Here is a 26,359-nt window from a genome sequence, read left to right as displayed (position 1 = left end):
TCTATATCTTTTTTGTATGAGATTTCATATCAATTTATGTTATTTTATCGAACCAAACGACTCATAATAATAATACTTTTATGAATTGAAATGGTTAGCCAATCTTGTACTTTTTTTAATAGAATAATTGAGTTATACTTGATAATTATCATTTAAATGGACTGGGGTTGATGGCTTTTGTTTTTTGGAAGAGACAATAAAGAATTAGTGCAAGTGGGATTAACAGAGAAAAACCATAATAATAATGAATTATTTCATACCAAAATAAAAATTGTTGCAACCGCTAAAACATCAAGCAAATGAAAAAGGCAAATGTAGTAATATTCATTCGAATATCTGATACTCGTATCACAAATCTTTTAATCCTTATCTTGTCACATCAATCATACTATATACTAAAGTAATCATCAGACTTATCCCTTAAATACACGTGTCACATTCACAACAAAAATTTTCCCGCCTAAATATTTTTATTTTTATTTTTTAAAAAAATTTCTCACTTTTTTTCCCTTAAAATATACGGAGTAACATGATAAAAAATTTAATAATAAAAACTTGCTCCGTGCAATAATTTTTAAAATATTTTAACAATGTATTTAACAGGAGAATTTTAAGGCCCTAGCCATTAAATTAATTCAAATTTCAAAAAAAAAAAAAAAATATATAATTCAGTTTATTTAAGCTAACTCTATTTTAATTGACTTTTATTAGAGCAACTCCAAGGGCAAGCTAATTGCCAAATTAGTTTGCCATGCCACTTAGGATTGCAAAGCTATTCTTTCTTCTAGCTAATTCATACCACAATGGTTAGGCTAATTAGCATTTAAATTTTTCAGCTTTATTTTTTTAAATAATTAGTATTTTATTAGAGACAATTAATTTCTAAGCTAATTAGCTTAGTTAAGCTAATTTGCTTGGCATTAGCTTGGCCAAACTAATTATCAAAGTATCCTCCAATAGTTTGGCTATTAGCTTTTATTAAAATTGCAAGCTAGTCCCTAAAAGCAACCATTGAAGTTGCTCTTATATGAATTCGTGCATTTGCACCGGATATAACTAGTTTTAAATAAAACAATTCACTATTTGTTTCACATTATATTTTCTTGTGTGCATTAAAAATCTGATACTTAATACTTTATATGTAAGTTTGAAAACATTTTAGGTAAAAATAAATTTGAAAAATTGATACATGCATGTATTTGGCTTTCATTAGTTTGCTTAAAAAATGGTCAAATTGATTAAATGGATAAATGTAACCTTATTCTATCATAATTTTAGCGCCATATATAACACAATAATCACACAATGTCTAGCATAAGAACAATAAAACCCTTTCAAATTACTAGTTGTCTCAAAACTAGCTAGACATGCCTTATTTTCAAACTCATATGAGAAGGATTAAATCAATGGCAGGTCTGAAACACTCTCTGATGGTTCTGCTGCCTTCGGAGTCGTTGTCGAAGGAGCTACAAACTCCGTAGCTGGTTTGAAATAGACCCCAATGGAGTTGATGCGATCAGAGTCACAGGTTCCATGAAATCCGCCGAATTGATTAAACCCTCCTAGATCATACCAGAACCATTGCTTGTCATCGGATTCTGATGCTTTTCCGAATAAGTATGTCATCTTATTTGTTGAAACTGTTAGTTCTTCTACACCCGAGTCGCTGTACCAACCTCGTACCATAGTTATGTACTCATTCGGATAGTCCAATTTAATCTGTAGTTCACATAACAAAATCCAATGATTATATTGATCATAAATTCTTGAATTAAATTACAATATTTATTTCGGTTTTACTTTTTATTCCTTCAGAAATATCAATATAAACAATTTTTACTATAACTTAATTAGAGACATAGATTGAGTTTTAAGAACTAGCTATGGTTTTGATACAAATTTTCAATAATCCTAAATCAATTAATCGAATCTTGCTCTGGGTCCGTTTGACATTAATATGGTTTTCTATTTACCGATTTTTGTTTTATTTTCAAAACCATATAATGAATTTAAAATTTGGTCAAACTCATTCTAATCTTAATAAAAAAAAATAAAAAAAAATAAAAAAACAGCTTTTGTTTCATATTTTTGGTTTTATTGATTTTTGTTTTTCAAAATCATATAACACTATCCTTTCAAAAAAAAAATCATATAACACTAAAATAGTTTTTTTTGGTTTTTTATAAATAAAATAAAAAAATGATATCATCAAATAAAACCTAATTTAGGGTTTAGATTTATTAATCCAAATAATACCTCCGTTAACATTTACTTGCAACTTTGGAATATTTTATGTCTCTCAAATAATACCCAAAGTTGCAAGTAAATGTTAACGGAGGTAGTATTTGGATTATCACCCCAAAGTTGCAAGTGAATGTTAACGGATGTAGTATATGTTTCTTCTAGATAAATAAATGTCACAGATATGAGTATGATATAGAAAGAATTAAATTAGATGATTCATAGTAAGAGATCAAACTGCGCAAAATCCAGATCCAACGAACTCGGGGTTGCCGAACACTTCAGACAACTTCAACCTCCCATTATCATCTTCATCAATGTAGTGAAACTGAAGTGAGTTAATCTTTTGAGGTTCGTACGAAACGATGAATTGAACGATGGCATTACAACCCTTAAGGTCCCATACTTTCCCTTGCTTGTTGCCGGATGGTCCAACTTTGTTCATTAGTTTTGACGTTTTCATGTTCATCGTATAATAACTCGCGAGATTGTTGAACCCTAGAAGAGCTGAGGTTTTTCTATTACGAAATATGGAATATGATGGATGGGTGACTAATTTTCAACCCCTAGTGTTGTATTTATAGACAAATTAGTGGGCTTTTAGATTGGGTTGGTTGAGGAATTAACTCTTCGTGTTAATGAAGTTTCGGCCCAACTTGCAATTTTGAATAATCTAATATCTAATATATATATATATATATATATATAAAGGGGAGTTTTTTCCCGAATTTTTAGAGAGCTAGGATCTAATTTTCTCAGCGCGCCATGTAGGATTATAAATCTTAGTAGTAGCCAATTAAGTAAGAGATTATTAATTTCTTTTAAAATTAAATAATTTAAATGCCATGTAAGCAAAATTGGCGAATGAGATTTTTAAGTTTAAATTAATTAAATATTATATATTATCTTTTAATATTAGGAATTTTATCTAAATATATAACAAATTTTAGGCTCATAAATACAAAAAAAAAAATTATTTAAAAAAAATCAAACAAACCGTGCATCGCACGGGCTTCATCTAGTATATATTTAAAGTGGAGTTTTTTCCCAAGTTTTTAGAGAGCCAAGTAAGATTTAATTTTCTTAGCGCGCCAGGTAAGATTATAAATTTAAGTGGTAGCAAATTAAATAAGAGATTATTAATTTCTTTTACAATTAAATAATTCAAATGCCATGTAAGCAAAATTGACGAATGAGATTTTAAAGTTTAAATTATTAAATACAAAATATTATATTTTGAGATTAGGAATTTTATTTAATATTTTAAAACTAATATAATAACAATTTTAATCACATAAATATGAAAAATATTTATTTTTTTTAAAAAAACTAACAAACCGTGCATCGTACGGGCTTCATTTAGTATTTATCTATATAAAAATTTAACGTTTCTTATTTTCAACTTTTATCCATTAGAATTTGTTATACATTCGGGTGTACCGTACAAGGTTACTATTTGCCAGAACAAAATACTCATTGGTGTAAGGTATACCCGGGTGTATATAACAAGTTTTCTTTATCTGTAGCACTAAAAAAACACAACGGTATATTTAACTGTCTTTTTATTTTTGTTTTTAATTTTGTTGGGTTAGATTTTTTTTTTTTTAAAAAAAAAAAAAAAATTGAAGGAAAGATTAGATAGTTTTGTAAGGTTATTTTTGTCAAGAGAATTTTCCCAACCAAAAAGGGGTGTGCTCTTACAAGATTATCATAGATAGTGGAATCATGCAAGCCTTGCAACTTTGCAAGTGTGTATATTTCTTATTTTTCCCAACATTACTGAATTGTAGTTTGATTCAATAATGTCACTTCAAAAAATTTGATGGTTGGAGTACTTTTGATTTGATTTGACTATGTACTCCTTCCATATTTTATTACTTGCACCATTTCTCTACACGCAAAGTTTAAGGAAAAATAGTAGAAATTAATAAAATATAAAGGAAGTAGGGTTGGTGGAAGAGTGAAGCTAAGTACGATAGTTGAAAGGAGAAATAATTTGAAAGAGTGAGTTTGGGCGCATAGCGCCTATGGGCGAGCTATGTAAATAGGAGGGTAAGGAAGTAATTTCAGCTGATTCAATTTTTGCTTCTAGAATAAGCCGACTCTCTAGTGGTACATTATAATGTCTCATTATGTACCATTATGCATGCATAATGTACCACTAAAGTATAAGTTGTTTGAATAATACTATTTGTGGACTATTATGAATGTAGTGGTACGTACTTTTTACCATCCTATAAGTTTCAACTTATAGAAATAACTAAGGGTCTGTTCTCATACGTTGAAATTCAGTTCAGTTCAGCTCAACTCAGTTCAGTTCAGTTCAGTTCAGCTCCTAATTTCCTTCTCTTATAAAATATTCATTTCAGTTCAGTTCACTTCAGCTCAGTTCAGTTCAGCTCAATTCAGTTCAGCTGAGTTCAGTCAATGAGAATAGACCCTTAGTAATACATTATAATGTACCATTACGCATGTATAATGTACCACTAAAATATAAGTTATCTGAATAATACTTTTTAATTACAAAATTGTCATCCTATATGCGCCGAAATCAATAGGCGCTATGCGCCGAGACTTAACCAATTTGAAAAATTTAAAGAATGATAGTTGATAGGTGAGAGAATTTGAAAATGTTAAAATATGATTATTTTGGGTCCACTAGAAGAGAATAAATTAGTAAAATATTATGAAAGGTATTAAAAAAGGAAAATGGAGTAAATAATAAAATATGGTTGCAATAGAAAAGTGGTGCAAGTAATAAAATACGGAGGGAGTACTACTTAATTTTTATTTTTTAAACTTAATTGTTTTCCCTTTTACCAAATTTTGTAAATTTTATGTTGTTATACAATGTATTGATTGTATGTTTTTGGATTCAACTAGTATTTAGCTTTTCTGATGCACGGATTAATCTTTTTGACTAAATATATGCTTTGAATTGAAGAATTGTACTATTGTGTATTTGAATTAGTTTTTAGAATTTTTTTTTTTAAAATCAAACATGTAAATATTATTCTTTGTTAAGTAATGGAATATTTCCTCATTTATTTATTAATGGTTAAAAATTATGTGATATTTATTAACATTTAGTAAAACAAAACATTGCTGAGATCATCATCTCTTAATTATCCTATGTGTCATTCTCTCATTAAAAAGTTTCCCCCAATTTCTGTTGATAATATGATGTCATTAAATATCATTATTATTTTAATTCTTTTTAACAATTATTATTTTAATCTACATTATACATTTTTTATTAAAAAATAGTTACCACTCATTTTTACACAAATGATAAAATTAATTAGTTTTGTATTTATTTAATGGATGGAAATTGTATCTTTTTACTCGTATAAGGAAATATCTTTCCAAACCCACCGCTCCCTCAATCCCTCAAAAATTTTGAGATACACCAATAATAACAAAACTTTTTTTATTTTCGTTTTTCGTAAAAAAATAAAATCAAAACTTTCCTTTCCTTTCCTTTTGTTTTCTCACCTCATTTTTTTTTTCTATAAATACAGCTACATAACCCACCGCTCACGTATTACACCCTTCTAAAATTCACCGCCATAAAATATCTTCATTGCTTGTATTCACAATGGAAGATCAAACCCTAAATTTTCCCGAAGATTTCTTAGTCGATCCAATAATCAAGAAAAGAGCCGGAAAGCGGAAGATTGAGAAGAAGCCTATCATCAACAAAGCAAGCAGACAAGTTACATTTACGAAGCGGCGAGGCGGGTTGTTTAAGAAGGCGGCTGAGTTATGTTCTTTATGCGGTTCCGAGGTTGCCGTCATCACTTTCTCCGGCGCTGGTAAACTCTACTCCTTCGGTCACCCGACTGCCGACACGATTGTTAATCGCTATATTAATTATACGGCGGGAATAATAAATGGTGGTAATGAGAATGAGAATAATTACTTTGGTACGGGTGGTGTACCTTCTGAGCAGTATAAGAGGGTTTTAAGTGATATTGAGGTTGAGAAGAAAAGGATCAATGGGATTAGTCCACGTGGTGATAATTGCGAGGTCGGGTTTTGGTGGGATAAGCCGATTGATAATTTAGGGCTTTTGGAGCTTGAAGAATTGAAGGTTTCTCTCGAGGGCTTACGTGATCAAGTTTCTTCTAGGGTTAATTCGATTAATAATAATATTAATTGTTCTTCCAATAATTCGACTAGTCAATTTTCTGACTTGGTTTAATTTTGATCGAAGAAAATTAGGGTTTTATGTAAGATTCCTAGTACTCTAGTAGTATTACTAATAGATATTTAGCGGTACAATTAATATTCTTTAGTATCTCAATTTTAATCGATCAGTTTAAAGTAGTAAATTCGATTTATATTAATACTATAAATTTGATCAAATTTTGTAACCTCGGCTATGAGATACAATTTGTTTTTGTGATGAATTTGTTATATCTATCTAAATCATTCGATCTATGATTGCAGCGATATTAATTTCTTGAGTGGTCGTTAGATTTATCATTGATGTATAATTGATTTTTGGGTAATTGATTGATGTTTCTATTGATACTTTGAGTGTGAGTACAATGGTATATCGATCAGTTTAGTACTTATTCTTACATTTTGGTATAGATCAATGTTGAAACAGTAGCTTGTATTCCATTTTAATTAATGGTCTGAATTATTACAACAGATGAATAATTTGCTGTTCTTTGTTCTCCGACAAATTTATACCAAAAGATTAAAACAAATATTGCCTTGTTAGTTGTCCCTTCGGGGACATCTGATAAAATTGGAACGATACAGGGATATTGCCTTGTTAGTTTGTTCCTTTTTTTTTTCTTCCCTTTTTTTTAGGGTTGAAATTTTTGTATGATTTTGTGTTCTGCCGCCATAAGTTTTTGTTCTGCGCCGTCATAGATTTATGTGTTTTTTTTTTAGGAAGTATAATTAGAAAGGTCATGTAATAACGGGTTGTGTAATAAAGAGTCATGTGTAATAAAGAGTCATGTGTAATTCTAAATGTTCAAGTGCGCAGAAACCTAAATTGGAGAGCCAATTAAGTATACCCAAGGTCATTTGCTCATTCAACTAACAAATAAGTAACAATATTAATTACTCATTTGTTGATTGAATGAGCAAATGACCCAGGGTGTATATAACAAATTTTACCTAAATTGCCAATTAATAAGGGGTGTTAATTAATTTTGGAAAAATACACTTTAATAATCCCAACTATGGGCGATTTACCTACAATAATCCCAACTATCGTTTATTCTACAATAATCCCAACTATTAGATCAGTTTTCCTCCAGCAGTCCCAAAAACTGGTTACCTGCTGAAAGGGTAAAATTTTTATTTTTTTGTTTTTAAATGACACATGTCAGTACATGAGTGGCCCAATATTACAATAAAAATTAAAAAAAAAGAAGGAAAAAAAAAAACCATCCCAGCCACCCCTAGGGCCCTAGCTCACCGGAAACCGCCCAAACCACCCAACCACCGCGAAACCCTAACCCCACACCACCTAATCTCGACGGATGCTGGCCGCCCGCCCCCACTAACCACCAAAACTAGCCGGCCGGCCCTCTACGACCCCACTAACCACCGTAGCAACACCCACGAAACTCCCTTATCTCTCCTTCTTATGCCTCTTTCTCTCTCCTCCTCCGCGTTGACGAACTACCACCAGCGCCAGTGCGCCACCAACCTGAACCCCCAGAACAACCAGCCACCTACACAACTATTGCTCCATTCGCAAACCCGCACCGCAGCGACGAGACCCTCCCAAAACCACCAACCACGATAGGCAAGCAATTCGACCTCCAATAATCACCCCTACTTTCCCTCCTTCGTCGGAAAATCGAAAAACCTTATTAATTACGCTAGCGCGCGGATCTAGGCGAAAAAGAGTATAAGGAGGGAGGTGAGGGTGGTTTTGTGAGCGAGGTGGTTGTTTTCGGTGGAGTGGAAGGGGATAATGGAGGATCCGGCGAGGTGGGGTGGTGGAATCTGGTTGGGCTAGGGGGATGGTGGTGGCTGGAATGGAGGAGAGGTTTTTTTTTTTTTTTTTCAGTTTTTTTAATTTTAATTTTTTATTTTTTTTGAACCACTTACGTGATGCCACGTGTCAAAGCAACCTGTTATATCAGGTTGATGACCGGATGGGTCTGCTCTAGGAAAATTGGGTGCATAGTTGGGATTATTGTAGAATAAACGATAGTTGGGATTATTGTTGGTAAATCGCCCATAGTTGGGATTATTAAAGTGTATTTTTCCATTAATTTATGGCCAACAGATTAAGCTAGTTTATAATTAGTGTTATTTAAAGTCAAATTGGTTTTTAATGTAAAAAGCTTATATATATATTAAGATAATTGAAATCACATTAGTAATAGTACTGATGAAAAGACACAAAATTAGATTATCATAGTCAACAAAATTAAGGAATCGTTCCTCAAAAAAAAAAAAAAAAAAAAAAAAAAAAAAAAAAAAAGACCATTTGCAATACTAGTTAAGGCATATGAGTATATATCATCTCTTTATGGAAAAGTCAATTCAATCAGAAAGACAATTTTGCTCGTATTAACTTGTACTCGATTATTATAATGATTTGCAACCTAAAAAACATGATGTAAGGTATAAGAAACAATCTTCCTACCATAATCCTATAGATTTTTCTCGAAAATAAATATCAATATAATATCACACGAATATTCTTTGATATTTTATTAATTTCATATCTGTAACACAGTACATTTAAACATCCCTTTGTTGCCATCATCACCATCATTTTCACAGTTGTTATGAGCGTCAATGTTGTTGTCCTCATCATCAACTCCATCATCATTAGTACGAACTCGTTTTCGATTAGCAACGATGTTGTTTCGAGTACCAAAAGCAATAACCGGCGTAAAAGTAGTATTTTTTTTTTATTTTTTTTATTATTTTTTTTTTGACATCAAGGAAATCAAATAAGATTAAGTAATAAAGCTCCTGAAGTTGCTTCTGCAGACATTAGCTCGTTGATGTGCATCTTGAACCTGGTCCCTACTGACCTTCCATACTACGCAAGTGTGGAGCTTCTGTGCAGATTTCCAAATATCCTTAATTGTCCATAAGGTATTCATATCAGGTTCATTTCTTCTATCCAAGACGTTCACCAAATTTACACAATCCGTAAGTAGGAAGATGTGGAAGTGCCCTTTGTCATGAGCCCATTTGATTGCCTTTAAACAGGCTAGAGCTTCTGCGTGAAAACTTGAATGTGCTTTGCAGTAATGGCCGCCTCCCTCTCCATCTTTCTCTCCCCGGACTCGTATCCTGCCCAGACCCGCGTTACCCGTCGATTTCTGCCACGACCCGTCAATTTCAATAGTCACCCCTTGCTTGCTCATCTGGGTGTGCTGTAATTTGTATACAATCTGTCCTATAGTTGCATACTCAAAGCCTGGAGGTCTCGTATTTCCTGTATATTTTCCTCTATGATCTTCTGGTTGAGCTCTGAAGATATCTAGTTCTCTTTTGTCTTTCTCAATGTGGCATTTTAGATTAGTCAGGCCTCAGCTCCATCCTCCCCTCTAAAAATCTTCCCATTTCTATTGATCCATAGTCCCCATAGAATTACTATGAAATTAGTAATCCGAGTACTATGAATACAATCCTCGCTATACAGTAGCAGGATATGGCTTTGAACCCATTGACTCCCACGAGTATGTAGGTCCAGTCGAATCTGAATGAAAAAATAAGGTGTTCTCCTCCCATATGCTTCTAGCAGTTAAGCAATCTAGAAAGATATGAGCTATATCCTCCTGCTCCTCGCCGCATAATTCACATATCAAGCTCACCTGTATCCCCCTGTGGTGTAAATTTGCTCTCACAGCCAGCCCATTCATCACTAATTTCCATAAAAACAGACTCCACTTTGGGGGAATATTAATTCTCCAAAGGATTTTGCAAAATTGTGAGTCTAACCTGTTGCTATCACTTTCCCATTTTGTGCTTTGAAGGAAAGCATATCCTGTTTTTGTCGTGTATTTTCCAGACTTGTAATGGTTCCAATAAATCAAATCATCTTGCCGTTCCTCAGATAATTCCATATCTATAATTTCCTTGGCACTATTTCGTTCAAACCTCTCCATGATGCTCCCTATGTCCCACCTTCTCGGATTTTCTAAAATTAAGCTGTTAACCTTGCCTGCTCCAACCCCTCTCAAGACTTGATTCGAAGCTAATTCAGGTACCTTGTCGTTAACCCAGTTCATACTTGCGTATTTAATCCTCTCACCAGATCCTACCTTCCAAGCGTATCCCTTGATGAAGGTATTAGCAACCTTTTGAAGTCCCCTTCTTCCCCAAGATAAATTGGGTTTATAGAAAGAATGTTGCTTTCCAGTATCGAGAGGGCAAGATTTTTTGTTGTAAAGAATATGAGATACAAGCAATTGGGGATTACAGTGCATCCTTTGTACTTGCCTGAAAAGCATTGCATCATTCAAGGTTGAAGTCAAGCGTATTCCCAAGCCCCCCATTCCTTTTGGGAGTTGGATGGTATCTCTTTTGACCCAATGCATCCCTTTTTCTCCTTTCGAGGCCCAAAAGAATCTTGCTATTATTGAATCAATAGCATTTGCCGTGGCGCCAGGTATTAATTTGAAACATTTCATAACATGGGAGGAAATGCTCACTAGCACTATGTTACACTACTAGAAAACATGCAAATTACGACGGAATTTTTCCGTCGGAAACACCCTAAATTCCGTCGGAAATAGGGTTTCCGACGGAATTTCCGTCGTAACGGGTCGTCGGAATACATATTGTAGGAAAACCAGCTTTTCCGACGAAATTTCCGTCGGAAACACTATTCCGACGGAATTTCATCTGTCGGCAGGGATTTTCAGGCCAGTGAAAATCCGTCGGAAAAATCCGACGGAATATAATCCGCCGGAATATTTCGACGGAAATTCCGTCGTAAAAATGTTTCAAAAAAACAAAAAAAAAACAGCCACCCACCACCCCAGACCACCACCCCAAACCACTAGTCCCCCTCATCCAGACCCAACCACAACCACACACCACCACCCAACACCACCAGTCTTCCCCCCATCCGGACCCAACCACAACCCACACCACCACCGACCTTATCCCACCACCATACACCACCACCGACACCACCACAACAAAAAATTAGCCCCAAAAACCATAAAATACCCCCAAAAACCGTAAATTTACCCAAAAAAAAAAATTACACGACTAAAGCAAGAAATAACACACAAAACCAGTAGATCTACATATTTAATCAAAATTTCATAAAATAAAACGATGTTTAATCAACAAAAATTAAATCAACTATATAAATATACAATTATCTATTTAAATTTACAATTTATCATTACAATAACATATAAAATTAACTAGATCTACGAATCTATCCTAAATTAACACAAGATCTACCAAAAAATACGGTGGTTGTTGGGTTTGATATTGATGTAGCCCGGTTGTTGGTGTTGCGAATCTGTTGTGCGCGATTGATGTTGGTGGTGGTGTGTTGTTGCGGTTGTTGTTGTCGGTTGGTGGTGGTGTGTTGTTGCGAATCTCGTTGTTGTTGTCGTTGTTTGATGTAGGTGAAAAGAAAAGAAACGAAGGAGAGAGAAATGGCGGTGAAGAGAAGAAGAAAGGAAAGTGAAGGAGAAGAGAAGAGGGGAGAACGAAGGAGAAGAGAAGAGGAACAGAGGACTGAGAAAGGGGGAACGAAGGAGGGGAGAGAGAGAAGGAGAGAGCAAAAACTTAGAGAGAGAATGAGAGGCGGAAATAACAAAGGGGGAAGGGGCTGCTTTAGGGTTTGGGAATTTAAGTATAATTTTTTTAATTATTTTCCGACGGAAAATTCCGTCGAAAATTGTAAATTCCGACGGAAAATTCCGTCGTAATTTTCCGACGGACTATAATTCCGTCGGAAATTGTAAATTCCGACGGAAAATTCCGTCGAAACTTTCCGACGGACTATAATTCCGTCGAAAATTGTAAATTACGACGAAAAATTCCGTCGGAAATTAAAATTTCCGACGGAATTTATATTCGTCTGAAATCCGTCGGAAATTTCACTTTTTGCGACGGAAATTTGGGTCCGTCGGAACAAGTCCGTCGTAATTTGCTTGTTTTCTAGTAGTGTTAATTAAAACTAATTTTGCAGCTTGTGAGAGTCTCAACGAGTTCCATTGCAGTACTTTTGTGGAAACCTTATCGACCAGGTACCTAAAATTTTCCGCCTTTTTGTTCTTAAGATCAATTGGGGTTCCAAGATGAATTCCCAAGTCTTGCCTATACTCCATTTTCAGGATGCTTTTGAGATTTTCTTTCTCTAATATCGTTGTTGAGGGGCTGAACTTCACAAAGGATTTGCTAAGGTTTAATTTTTGACCCGAAACCTTTTCAAATCTAGCAAGCAGGTTCCCAATATTCTCACAAGAAGATGTAGTGGCCTTAAAAAAAATCATTGCATCATCTGCAAAAAATAAATGGGAGATGGATTTTGACCTTCTAGTTACCTTGATCCCTTTGATCTGACCAATGTCTTCTGCTAAAAGTAGCATCCTAGAAAGGATGTCCATGCAAAAGAGAAAGAGGTAAGGGGAAAGGGGATCTCCCTGCCTTAAACCACATTCGGGTTTAAAAGACTCGCTTACCCTTCCATTTATCAAGGTCTTGTACGAGACCGTAGTAATACACTGCTCTACCCATTGGACCCATTGTCTAGGGAAACCATATTTAATTTCCTTAGAATTTTGATTACAAAAATCCAACTCACTCTGTCGTACGCTTTAGACATATCAATTTTAACCGCCGCCATTGGGGCTCGAATTTTTGTGTTGTTAATGACGTGAGTCAATTCATGACTCAAAAGGATGTTATCTTCCATGTACCTTCCTGGCACAAAGGCATGCTGAAACTCCGTTATTAGAGCCGGTAGTGTAGTCTTCATTCTGTTAACCATGCACTTTGTAATACACTTGTAAATGGTATTACAGAGGCTAATTGGTCGAAATTACGTAGGTAATTCCGGATTTTCAACCTTTGGGAGCATGATTAAGAGGGAATTGTTGAATTCCTTTAATAAGAATCCCGTCCTGAAAAAATGTTGAACTGCCTCGATTACTGTGCTCCCAACAATATTCCAGTGTGCATGAAAGAATTCTGCTATTATCCCATATGGCCCAGGAGACTTTAAATGGTGTATCGAGAACATCGCTTTTCTTATTTCTTGGCTTGTGAAAGGTTCGATTAATGCTGCTGCATCCTCCTCTCTAAGTGTAGGAAGCTCCATTTCTCGAAATAGCAGGTCGATTTGTTCTTCCATAATTTGGCCCTCTTGCCTTGGAGGAATGTAAAATTTTTTTAAACAATTTTGGATTAACTCTGCAATGTTATCATGGCCAGTCACCCATTCATCTTCATCATTGCGCAAAGTGATAACCTCCCTTCTTTTTTGCTTCATCTTTGCCCTGTTGAACAGCATTTTTGAAGAGACATCTCCTTCCTTTACCCATTTCTCTTTTATCCTTTGTTGCCAATAATGAAAATTAATTGCACAATTGGGAATTATTTCATTTATTCCAGTTACATACTCCTCTCCTGCTGCTATGGTCGAAATAGCTTCTCCCTGCCTTGATAGCTCATTCGAGATAGCTCGCCAATTAACTCCCCAGAATTTTTTGTTATCAAGGCACCACTTTTTTGCTTTTCCTCTAAAACAATGCAGACGCTTTGCTAAGCTAAACATACTCGACCCTTGTACCTCATTTGCCCAGTTGTCTTGTGCTATAGTTCGAATTGCCTCAAACCTTAGGCACCATCTTTCTAGTTGATAAGGACGATTTGCTCTTGGTAAAGTAGGACTCGAGTCGTACATTATTGCTGCATGGTCCGAGGTAGTTATAGGCTCATTGAGTACCCGGCCTTCCGGAAATTGATTAAACCACTGATCAGTACAGAGAGCTTTGTCCAATCGTTCCATGACAAGCCCTCCTTCCAGCCTTTTGTTCGTCCAAGTGTATCGGGGACCCGAGCTTGGAACCTCTAACAAGTGATTTTCTAATCTCCAATCAACATAGGCATTAAGACCCCTTATAAAGGAAGAACCCCCTAATTTGTCTTGTAAGGTATCGATTTGGTTAAAATCACCAATAATAAGGCAAGTAGGAGTTAAAGAGAGTAAGGTAGAAATCTCATCCCACACTCGAGGTCTATCTTCTACTTTAGGCTCAGCATACAAAAACAAAATATTACTACTACTTCCATTAGCATCTTTTAGGTTACAAAGGATAAATTTTTTTGAAAGTACCACACAACTAACATCTCCTTGGTACCAACTAAACACCGCAAGCCCACCCCTAGACCCCTCCGCATTTACTCCACGAGAAAAATTTGGAGTAAATGTTTCAACTAAACGGCTTACATCATCAAAAGGCATTTTAGTTTCCGATAAAAACAAGAAATTAGGTAATTTAGAACTAATTAACCACACTAGATAAGGACGTGTAGGGGCTTGTGTGTCGTTTAGACCCCTACAGTTCCAAGAAACAATTCTCATTTGCCCATCGGGGGCTGATCCGGTGCAGCCGCCTCACCAAAACAATCCATCATCATTGTTTCCATAAGAGCTTGTTGAACTTCAATATCCATTTCATCGTCGTCACCCTGCGGCTTTGATGAAATCTCCTCACTTTTCCTCCTTTTTGGAGGACCTGATGATGCCGACGATGATGTGGTCGACACTCTTTTCTTTCCTTTCGCCTTTTTTACCCTATCCTCACGGACCTTGACCCCCCATTGTTTAGCCATGTCGACATCCGAGATCGCTTTAGACTTGAACTCAAACCCTGTTGTTCCATTCCCTCTCTGCCAAAGACTAAATCCGCCTTTCTCCGACCACCTATTCAAGGTTCTTCGCCTCTTCCTAGCAACCCAATCTGGGTCGAAAGCACATTCCCTCACTGACCCATCGTCACAAGATCTTGATTCATAATGTATTTCTTCCCTCACCCTCTTTCTCAGCCACCATTGATTGTTCCCAATTAAATCAGTATTTTGCGAAACAGGGGTATTGGGGGGGTCGAATTCTAGCTCTGGAATATGCGGGTATTCTGGTTCATAAGGTGGTGACCATGTTGCTGGAGGTGCTGGGTGAACCCTTGTGGCGTCAGATCGCCCATTGGTTAGAGAGTGAACTAATCTTCTCCCTGCTTCAATTATGTCTCTGGCATAGGGCATGATTGGTTGAGAAGGCGGGGGTAATCGGGTCACTCTCGGTTGAGGCCTTGAATCCAGTAACCACATTGCCGGCGGAGGGGGAAGAATTACCGGCGAGGCTCCCGGTCTGCTCTGATCTGTCATATCTTGCAAGAGCCCAGTAGCAGTTCTTTCGCTCAGTTGATTTTGCTGGGTTGAAGCCCACTCTGAGATTCCCAAGGTCTGGAAGAATGTTGGCCCATTTTGGTGGGCTTGGTCTGTCGAATTATGAGCCGCATTCGAGGATTCCCCTACCTCGTAGATGGAATTCAAGAACCTCGATCTTGTTGTGGGGGGAATGTTCGATTCCGAGTAGCAAGATAAACCCCCCATATTTCTTGTTGGATTTGGTGATGGGCTCCACCTTTGGAATTGACCTTGAAAGATTCTTGGTAAGCTGCCATTATGTTGTTCTCGAGTTCCCTCTTCTCGTTGATTTCCAGTATCTGGCCCACCATTGACTTGTTCTTGACGAGACGGGTAGAAATGGGCATACGGGTCCCCCGTCAATCCATACCTTCTCCCTGGTGACAAAGATAGGTTTGGTGCAAAATCGACCTCACCATGATTCTGAGAATCATCATCCATCTCTTCATCCCCCGAATAGAATACTTCCGTATCATTCGAGGGTGAAGACTGGTCGAACTCCGAGCCCGTTATGTCATTGTCTCGTTGGTGGCGCATCTCCGCGTACAGGTCTTCTGGTTCTTCAAGCCGCCTCAAATTGGTAGCGGTATTTCTGAAGATGTACCTATCTGGCAGGTCGTGGATCATGTTGGTGTAATAGGGTTGATCCATTGGCCCGTATAACACCCGCAATCCACTCTGTTCTCTAGCTGACATTCTCTGTCGAAGGCGACGCCTAGCAACCTGGGAAGTCAAATTGCATCTTCTTGTCGAGTGGCCCACCATGCCACATTGTTTACAAAACTTGAAGATTCCCTCGTACCTGAAATAAACCCAAATGACCTTCTCCTCGGTCACCGGGATAAAGCACCCCGGAACCAGAGGCTGAGAGAGATCGATTATCATCCTAGCTCGGAGTTCCGAGAACCTAGGTGCTCGATCACTTACTTGATCTAAAGTATCAATATGACCAATACGTTCAAAAATTCTACGAGCCCAATGAGAAGTTAAAAAGGGGAAAGGTAAGCCATAAACCCTTACCCAGAGTTGAGTCATTGCAAACTCAAAGTGTTGCGGCACGTCCTCTGGCTGGTATCGCCTGAAGTTGATTACCCTGCCATCGAATACCGCCGTCTGCTCCCTTATAACGCCTTGACGGTCCAGGTTGTCTCTGCACTCGAAGAGGAAATAGATCCCAATTTTATGGACTCTAATATCCCCTCTCCTTACCCACCTAGAATTTACCATATGTTGAACATATTCCACCGAAGGTGGATTATGACCCACAAAGCTTCCAATTACACACCAATGGTAATAAATCCTATCATGTGTTTGATTATTATTGGTTGAGGGAACTAAATCCCCCATTCGAAAAACTCCATCTTGATTATTATTCTCCATTGACAGAGAATAGACAGAAAAAACCCAGAAGAAGGACTTAAAGAGACAAAATAGAAACTCAGAGAATTAAATAGAAGAGAAGAATGATTTGAAAGAGACTAAACCTTCGAACATTTATAACCACAGGAAAGAATGTTTTGCTTGGAATTGGTACTGCATGTACGACAAGTGTATTAATTGCTAAGCATGCAATGAACAAAAACGGATAGACCGGGGCTCTAGGATGAGAAATTGAAATACTCTTCACTAATTGGGTCAGCTCCTAGAATCTAAACAATCTTGATAAAGATTTTGATGTTGGGATAGGATAGAAGGTGGAAAGCCGTTCACCTTTGTACACAAGCAGAGGCTAAATTCAATGAAAGGGCGGCTGGGAAGGCTTGGCCAATGACATTGCATGCATGCAAGGGGATTCCACTTACCAAGAAAACTCACAAGTCTAGTGAGAGAAGCTCTCAAATTTTAGAGAGAGATTAAAACTACGATACCCGGCCTATCCGTCGTAAAAGTAGTAAAAGGCTTGAAATAAACACTGATTGAAGAGAGATATTGATCATCACTGGTGCCAAGCAAATTGATAACGTAGCCCAATATATATGTTTCATGTTACTCTCCCAGTAAGGTTCACGGTAAATTGTGCCAAACGGTCCGTAAGTGGCTTTGTTTGTATGAATTGATAATCTATTCACGTAAGAGAAGCTGCATTCTACGGTAACTCCAATTATCTTCTCTGATGGAAAATCAATTAAGTTGCACCTAAATTTTCCAAAAAAACTAAATAAATAAATAAAAAATAAAAAGTATAAGAACAAGTGAAAGCCTGATAGGCAACTAACTATGTCGTGCAATAGGGAAAAAAAAAAGGTATAGTGTTCCAGGCTTAAAATTAAGATTTTCACGTATGTCTAACTAATTTAATAAAGTACGCTAGCTAGATGCAAAATAGAAATAAAACTAATACTCTGTACAATAAAATAAATAAATAAATAAATAAGTAATAAAAAAAATTGTAAATAATGATCCCAGCTTTGCTCCATTTTCATTTAATAATCCAAACTTTAGATTATACTAGAATTGAATAATCCCAACTTTGGGGATACTGTTTACTTTCTTCAATCCCAAACCGATCAACAAAAATCAATGACTTGCCATCATAAGTTATGTGACACGTGTCACATAGTGATTGGTCCAAAAAAGAAAAAGAATTAAAAAAAAACTTAACAAAAATGAAGCCCCTACCTAGCCCTTCCACCACCGCCAACCGGAATCCCAAACCTCAGCCGCCCCAATTCCCCTTGGTTGTTTGTAGAGTTTTAGAAGAGTTGGTTGACTTTGGTTGTTTATTTGAAGCATGGTAGATTTTAGTATTAGAAAACTACTGTTTACGAAGCTTCTCATGGCTTCGGCCTTCGGGATTCCATCACTTCATGGTACGCACGGTAATATTAACAAAAATTTTGTGAAATAAAATATCTCAAATTACCCGATTTTTGGTATGCACCATGTTATACTGTGCGGTAAGGATTACTTAAGTTTCTCGATCAAGGGTTACTCTAGTTGCCGGGGTTACTCGAGTTTTTCAGTCAAAGGTTATTTGGTCAATATTTACTTGAAATGCCGGGTTACTCGAGTTTCTCGGTTAAGGGTTACTCAAGTTCACTACTAGAAAACAGGAAAATTCCGACGGACTGGTTCCGACGGACATGATGCAATTCCGTCGAAAAATTTGAAATTTTCGACGGATTTTTTTCCATCGTATATTTCCGACGAATTTAAGCAATCCGTCGCAAATCCATCGGAAATTTCCGACGGAATATAAATCCGTCGGAATATTTGGATTTTCCGTCGGAATTTAAATTAAAAAAAATTCTTTAAACCCTAACCCTAACCCCCTTTTCTCTTCCACCCCATTTTTCTTTCCCTCTCTTCTTTCCAGTCTTTCTCTCTCTGGTCCGCCTTTTCTTTTCCTTCCTCTCTTCTCTTTCTCTCTCCTCCTGGTCCGCCTTTTCTTTTCCTTCCTCTCTTCTCTTTCTCTCTCCTCTTTACTTCCTCTCTTTTCTTCTCCATCTTTCCTCTGTTCTCTCTGTCCGCCTCTTTCTTCTCTTCTTTCCCCTCTTTCTTCTATCCTTGACCACCAACAACCAACACCACCGTACCGCCACCACCAACAACCAACAACAACGGAAACCACAACACCACAATCACCGTGCAACAACAACGACGGCCACAACAACATCGGCTACGCACAACAACGTCAATTGCGAGAATTGTCAACCGCACAATTGCACAAGTATTGTAGATCTTGTTTAATTCAGAATAGGTTGTAGATCTGGGGCTGGTGTGAGGTGAGGCCGTGGGGCTGGTGGAGGTTGGGGCTGGTGTGAGGTGAGTCCGTGGGGCTGATGCTGGTGTGGGCTGGTGGTACAGGTTAGGGGGCTAGTGGTGTGGGCTGATGCTGGTGTGGGCTGCTGGTATGGGTTAGGGGGCTAGTAGTGTGGGCTAGTGGTGGGGGTGGTGGGAGGCAATTTTTTTTTGTTTTTTTAAAACTATTTTCAGACGGATTTTCCGTCGCATTTTTCCGATGGATTACGGTCCGTCGAAAGTTCTGTTTCGGGCTTGAAAATCACTTATGACGGACTGAATTCCGTCGGAACAGTGTTTCCAACGGAAATTCCGTCGGAAAAGGCCATTTTCCTACAAATGATATTCCGACAACTAGTTCCGACGGAATTTTCGTCGGAAACGTATTTTTCGACGGAAATTTTTCGTCGGTATTTGACTGTTTTCTAGTAGTGGTTGTCGGGGTTACTCGAGTTTCTCGGTCAGGAGTTGCTCAAGTTACTCGGTCAGGAGTTACTTGATTTACTCCTGACCGAATAACCCCTCAAGTAACCCTTGACGGAGTAACCTCTTGAGTAACCCCTAGCTGAGTAACCCCTGACTGAACCCTCAAGTAACCCCTGACCAAACTCCTTAAATAAAACCTAATTTAATTACTCGAGTAACTTCTGACCAAACTCTTTAAATAACCTTTGACCAAACACTACTACAAAAACACCCTATGGAGTCGCCCTTTTAGAGTCGCCTCAAATTAATAGGTGATGCGTAAGGTTTTAGAGTCGCCTCTTACAAAGTATGTGACACCTAAGGATAGATAAAATACATCTAAAAATGAGTTGAAAGGAATAGACATCACCTACACTATAACAGGCGACACGTAAACTATACGCGTCTCGTCTTTTATTATGTGTGACTCATAAAGTATTACTTTATGAGTCGCATATAGTCTTTTACTATTACAAGCGACACCTATGCCCAGTTTTGTTTTTATTTTTATTTTCTCACATGGGATACCTCCCTGACTCCCTCTCTTGCGCCTCTCCCTCTCTCATTTTCTCTTGCCTCCCTCACCCAGTCGCCCTCTCTCTATCTCTTTGCTCCCATATCTCTAATATCTGATCTCTATCACTCATCCTCCTTCATTCTTAACTAGATCACTGCCATCTTCACCACCGCTAGCCCACTTTCTCATTTCTTCTCTCTCCTTATTCACTAGTGGTTGCGATGGTGGCGACAATGATGCTTCAATTTTTAGGGTTTCGGTTGATTTTTTTTGGGCATGAGGAGTTTCTTCAAATACCCATCTTTTAATGTTTATTATATCTGCAATATTTAGATCTTACGGAGTAACGTAGTTGCTTTTTATTTTTGGTTCAGATAATAGATCTGAAGATATCCATGTATACGGGTTGTGAAGAGTATGGATCTAGGTTTGCATCTCCTCCAACAATAGCGGCGACTTCCACTTCTCCAACAGCAGAAGCAGCGGCTACCACCTCCTTTAACAACCGCGATAGATTTCACCTCCAACCACGGTGCTTCCACCTCCTCCAGCCGCAACGTACCTCCTTGTAATTTCGTTTGAGCATTTGAGCATGCTAAGGTTAGCGTTTTAGTGTTTTTTACCCAAATTTTTTCACCTGATTTATTGATTTTTATTTTTAGGTTTTTAAATACGATGTAATTGATTCCTCTTGAATACAGTCCTTACTTTCTAATTGTATTTTATGTGTTCCATGAATTGAGTTTACAAGATTTGAGGAATACCCAGTTCAAAATTTGATGATTTACACTGTTTTTTATGCTCAATTAATTGATCCAAACCTTAAATCTTAGGTTAGGGTTCCATAATTCTGAGGTACAATTGTTAATTTTGTGCATTTTGATTTGATTTTCTTTGTTTTAGGTAAACCTCACTTCATTTTTTTGGGTAATTTTGTTGTCTAACTGAAGCTCATTCAATGAATTTTGAGGTGTTTAATTTGTTGTTGTTTTTTGGTACCTTAACAATGATTCATTTGCTTTAAAGTTTGGTACCTTAACAAAGAATAAAAAGGCAGAAAGAGGTCTTTAATTTGTTGCTGAAAATGTTTATTTGTATTGTATATGTGCATGAGTTATTTAAGAAGAACCTCATATTATTTTGTGATCATAAAAAATTTGAACATCTGTAGTAGGTCTATATGTTACTGCTTTGAACCGAATTCATTATTGGTTGACCTTTGCCACTTTGAACTGAATTCACTATTAACTGAATTTTAAAGTGGGAACTGAATTCACTATTAACTGAGTTTCAAAGTAGGTATACAACTCTATTAATGTAGAATTGCAGACTACAATAATTAATTTAGGGGTTATTCACTGTAATATGCAAGAAATATCACATTGTTTTATTGGTCATGTCTCGTTGTGAGTCGGTTTCTCTTATTTGGAGGTTTTGAAATCATCATGTTTTCAAGAATGTTTAAATATACAAAAATTCCCTCTAGGTTTTCCTTGGGAGGGTTCTTCTAGTTCTCTTGCTAGGGTTTCCTTTGTATCGAAGGTTTTTCTCAATTTTTGATCGAGTTTGGTGTAGTATTCGTAGGAGCTTTCACTTGATTTGATTACGTGTGATTCTTTTCCTTTTCTCAATGGCAGAAAACGAACAGATTGTAAACATAGGGGATCAAAAGGAGACTGAAAGTACGAACAAAAATTCTTTTGACCTTGGAAAAATTGAGGAAGCTATTGAGTGGGACGATACTGGTGAAGCAGATGAAGATGACCGTATTGAACTCGCAATAGTGGGTAAGATATGGACGAATCTAAAGGTGAACGTTAATGCTTTCATAGCAACAATTAAAGAAGTTTGGCAGCCAAAGCAGGGAGTTGAGATTAGTAATATTGGGAAGAATATGTTCCTCTTCCAATTCTATCATTGGAGGGATAAACAAAGAGTAATTGAGGAGTAGCCTTGGCACTTTGACAGACATGTGATCCTTCTCGGCGAAATTGCAGACTCGGTAAAACCCTCAGACACCCAACTCTTTCATCTTCCCATTTGGGCTAGGGTTTATAATCTTCCTATAAAGGGTAGGCTGAACTTGGCTAATGTTGAAAAATTAGGGAATAAAGTTGGTATTTTTGTTAAAATGGACAATAATACTAGTATTGGCATTGACAAATCGATACGTATGCGTGTGCTTGTTGATGTGCGTAGACCTCTTGTGAGGGAGATTAAATTGAAGATGCGAGATGGAATGGAGGAGCTTTTTGATGTTAAGTATGAAAAATTACCTTTGTTTTGTTTCTTCTGTGGTATGATGGGGCATGGAGTCAAAGACTGCGATGAATGCAGGGATATCGAAGAGCCTAGGGAGTCTTATGGAATGTGGCTAAAAGCCTCGCCTTGGAAAAATAATTTTAAGCCTAAGGCTGAGAATATCAGTAAAGGGGGATCTATTTGTGCAAGGCCTCTTTTTACTACCAAACCGAGGAAAAATTTAGAAAATAAAGTCCCTAGAAAGGAGCTAAGCACAAAGGTTCATCAGTTAGAAGAAGTTGGGTTAAACATAACTAATGAGAGGTCGAAAGAAGGGTGTGAAAATCAGAGTGAGACGTTTCTGTTTAAGAGTGGTGAGGGGATTGTAGACACCGATGATCAGCAGGTCCAGGTGGATTCGGATGTGAATAATAGAAAGGCAGTAGCCAGAAGTTGGAAACAAATAAATAGAGATCTTGACAGCAATATGGAGGGGGGGTCACTCTTGTAGGGGAGAAAAGGAAGGATACAGAAGATATGATACTGGGAGAGAGTGAGGGAGGGACGGAGACAGTTGGGAGTAATAAGAAACGTTCAATGAACAATGCTGTGAACATCAATGTGGCGAGCCCCACTAAATGGGCTTTCGGTGGTCAATGAGTCACACCATATCATGGAACTGTAGAGGATTAGGGAGCATCTCTGCAGTTAATGCTCTAAAACATGTGGTGTTTTTGGAGAGCCCCCAACTTTTATTTCTTTCGGAGACTCGCTTAAAAGCTCATGAGGTGGAGAAGATAAAATGTAAAATGAAATTCAATAATGTGTTTGTAGTGGACTGTGAAGGTGAAGGCAGAAAAAGGAGTGGGGGTTTGGCTTTGTTTTGGAGAAGCAATATTATTGTTGACATCCTCTCATATTCACAAAATCATATTGACTCATGGGTGGACAATGGGCAGCAAGATGCGTGGAGATTCACGGGTATCTATGGGCACCCCGAAGAAGATCAGAAGCATAAGACTGGCCTTTTATTAGAGAATTTGATGGATGGGAATGGGATTCCGTGGTTGTGCGGAGGCGATTTTAATCTCATGCTCATGTCGGAGGAGAAACAAGGAGGGAGGGTGTTTAGTGTGGAAGAGGCTGATATTTTTCGAAGGGAAATAAGCTACTGCCAGTTAGATGACTGGGTTTTATAGGCCACAAGTACACATGGACTAACAATAGGGGAGGAGTGCGTAATGTGCAAGAAAGACTCGATCGATTTTTGGCGAATCAATCTTGGCGTGATTTATTTTCGGGGTCTTTTGTCTCTCATTTGTCAAAAAGAAAATCTGACCATCTCCCAATTTTGTTGTGCATTCGTGATACTATAAACACCCCGAAGAAAAAGAAAAAAAAGAAACAATATCGCTTTGAAGAAATGTGGCTAAGGGAAGAAACTTGTGGTGAGATTGTAGCTCAAGCGTGGGAAGAAGGGGGAGATATTTGCTCAAAAATTGCTTTCACCTCAAATAAACTGAGTGCTTGGAGTAGGAAGAAGTTTGGTGATTTCTTTAAGGAGGTGGAGGATTACAGGGCTAGAATGAAGATACTAATGTCTGAGAATCAAACAAAGGAGGTTATAGCTGAGATGAGAGTGCTAGATATCGCATGGATGAGTTGGAGAGCAAAGAAGTGGCGTATTGGAGGCAAAGAAGTGGACAAGATTGGCTAAAAAATGGGGATATAAAAACACAACCTTCTTTCACACAAAAGCAAAACAAAGAGCAGAGAGGAATAATATTGTGTGTATCAAGAATGAGTTGGGAATCGAATATAAGAAAGAAGAGGAAATTTCTGAAGTTTTTGTGGATTATTTTGAGAACTTGTTTGCCACAGGTAACCTTATTGATCCGGAAGCAGTCACGGCTAAAGTTGAGCCAACCATTTCTGAGCGACAGCAAACTATGCTTGCGGCACCTTTTAATGGAGAAGAAGTTCGTGAAGCTCTGTTTCAAATGCACCCTACTAAAGCCCCGGGTCCTGATGGTATGTCTGCTATTTTTTTCCAAAAATTCTGGGATATTGTGGGAAATGATGTAATTTCTAAAGTACTTGACATTTTGAATAATGGGGGTGATATAGGTTCTATTAATCAGACTCATATCGTACTAATCCCGAAAAAGAAAATTTGTGAGTCTCCTGTTGATTATAGGCCTATTAGTTTGTGTAATGTGTTGTATAAAATTGTTACAAAAGTACTTGCAAATAGGCTAAAGAAAGTTCTGCCATCTATTATTCATGAATCCCATAGTGGGTTTGTCCCGGGAAGATTGATTACTGATAATATTCTTGTAGCCTATGAATGTTTCCACTATCTCAGAAAGAAGAAGAAAGGGAAGAAGGGTTTTCTTGGGCTAAATCTCGATATGAGTAAAGCCTACGACAGAGTTGAGTGGGGCTTCCTGGAAAAAATGATGAGTAAACTGGGGTTGTCGGAAAATTTTGTGAATATGGTGATGAAATGTGTGAGTAATGTCTCTTTTGATGTTCTTGTAAATGGTCAACCGTCGAGAAATTTTGTGCCGAGTAGGGGGCTTAGGCAAGGTGATCCACTCTCACCATTCCTGTTCATTATGTGTGCGGAGGGCCTTTCTGCATTACTAAGGGATGAGGAGAATCGGAAGCTGATCCATGGTATTAAAATTGGTAGGAGTGTACCTCCTATTTCCCATCTTTTCTTTGCGGATGATAGTCTCCCGTTTGTTCGTACGAGTGAGGAGGAGGTGGATAATGTGCTTGACATCCTCTCGACCTATGAAATTGCTTCCGGACAGAAACTGAATATGGATAAATCATAAGTTTCCTTTAGCCGAAACATTGAGCCAGAATGGAAAAACACGCTTCAGATGAAGTTATCTTTTAAGGCTGTCGAAGGACATGAAAAATATCTCGGGTTGCCAACTTACTTTGGTAGTTCGAAGAAGAGGGTTTTCCAAATTATTCAGGATATAATCTTGAAGAAGTTGAAGGGTTGGAAGGAGAAATTCTTGTCAGAAGTCGGAAGGGAAGTCCTCATAAAATCTATTGCTCAAGCCATCCCCACATATGCTATGCAATGTTTTGCCATCCCGGTTAGCATTCTTGATGAGATTGAAAAACTGTGCTGGAACTTTTTTTGGGGTCAAAAAAATAATGAAAGGAAGATGAATTGGGTGGCATGGGAGAAAATGTATGTTCCAAAAAAATTCGGAGGTCTTGGGTTTCGAAATATGAGAAATTTTAACAAAGCCCTCCTCGCCAAACAAGCTTGGATAATTCTGGCGAATGATGATTCCTTGATGTCAAGAGTCCTCAAAGGTAAATATTTCCCGAAAACATCGTTCATGGAAGCAAAAATTGGTCAAAATGTGAGTTATACCCGGCGTTCGATTTTAGGAGCCAGAGAAGTTCTTGAGAAGGGGCTTAGGAAAACTGTTGGTGATGGCTATGCAACTCGTATTTGGGAAGACCCTTGGATTCCTGGAATGCCTGGCTTTAAAGCTATGTCTCAGCGGAGGGAAGATGCAAGTGAGCTACAGTATGTTAGAGAGCTCTGGTCTGACAGGAAATGGAATATGCAACTCCTTAATGTTACGTTTTCTCAGTGGGAAGTTAAGGAAATTTGCAAGGTGATGATTCCGTTGTTTGACAGGAGGGATGCTTGGACTTTGCATTTTTCGAAAGATGGAAGGTTCGAAGTTAAAAGTGCCTATAATATGTTGACTTTGG

At 37.5% G+C, this 26,359-nt stretch overlaps 3 protein-coding genes across 3 annotated transcripts; 1 reads left to right on the top strand and 2 right to left on the bottom strand.

Annotated features, from left to right (window-relative positions):
* Nucleotides 1-1,398: 1,398 nt before the first annotated feature.
* On the bottom strand, nucleotides 1,399-2,710 carry LOC145627665 (inactive protein RESTRICTED TEV MOVEMENT 1-like). Its single transcript, XM_081680025.1, has 2 exons — nucleotides 2,480-2,710; nucleotides 1,399-1,719 (listed from the first exon to the last, which is right to left on the bottom strand). Exons 1-2 carry the CDS (start codon nucleotides 2,708-2,710, stop codon nucleotides 1,399-1,401), a joined length of 552 nt encoding a protein of 183 aa, XP_081536151.1.
* A 3,129-nt stretch (nucleotides 2,711-5,839) lies between these two features.
* Nucleotides 5,840-6,445, top strand: LOC145627664 (agamous-like MADS-box protein AGL62). Its single transcript, XM_081680024.1, has one exon. It carries the CDS (start codon nucleotides 5,840-5,842, stop codon nucleotides 6,443-6,445), a length of 606 nt encoding a protein of 201 aa, XP_081536150.1.
* A 3,430-nt stretch (nucleotides 6,446-9,875) lies between these two features.
* Nucleotides 9,876-10,739, bottom strand: LOC145627663 (uncharacterized). The gene has a single exon (XM_081680023.1). The coding sequence runs from the start codon at nucleotides 10,737-10,739 to the stop codon at nucleotides 9,876-9,878; it is 864 nt and encodes a 287-aa protein (XP_081536149.1).
* Nucleotides 10,740-26,359: the final 15,620 nt, after the last annotated feature.

The sequence above is a fragment of the Chenopodium album genome, chromosome 4, assembly GCF_948465745.1.
Source record: "Chenopodium album chromosome 4, dcCheAlbu1.1, whole genome shotgun sequence".
In the NCBI taxonomy this organism is placed as follows: domain Eukaryota; kingdom Viridiplantae; phylum Streptophyta; class Magnoliopsida; order Caryophyllales; family Amaranthaceae; genus Chenopodium; species Chenopodium album.
This window is presented reverse-complemented; position numbering and strand designations above follow the sequence as displayed.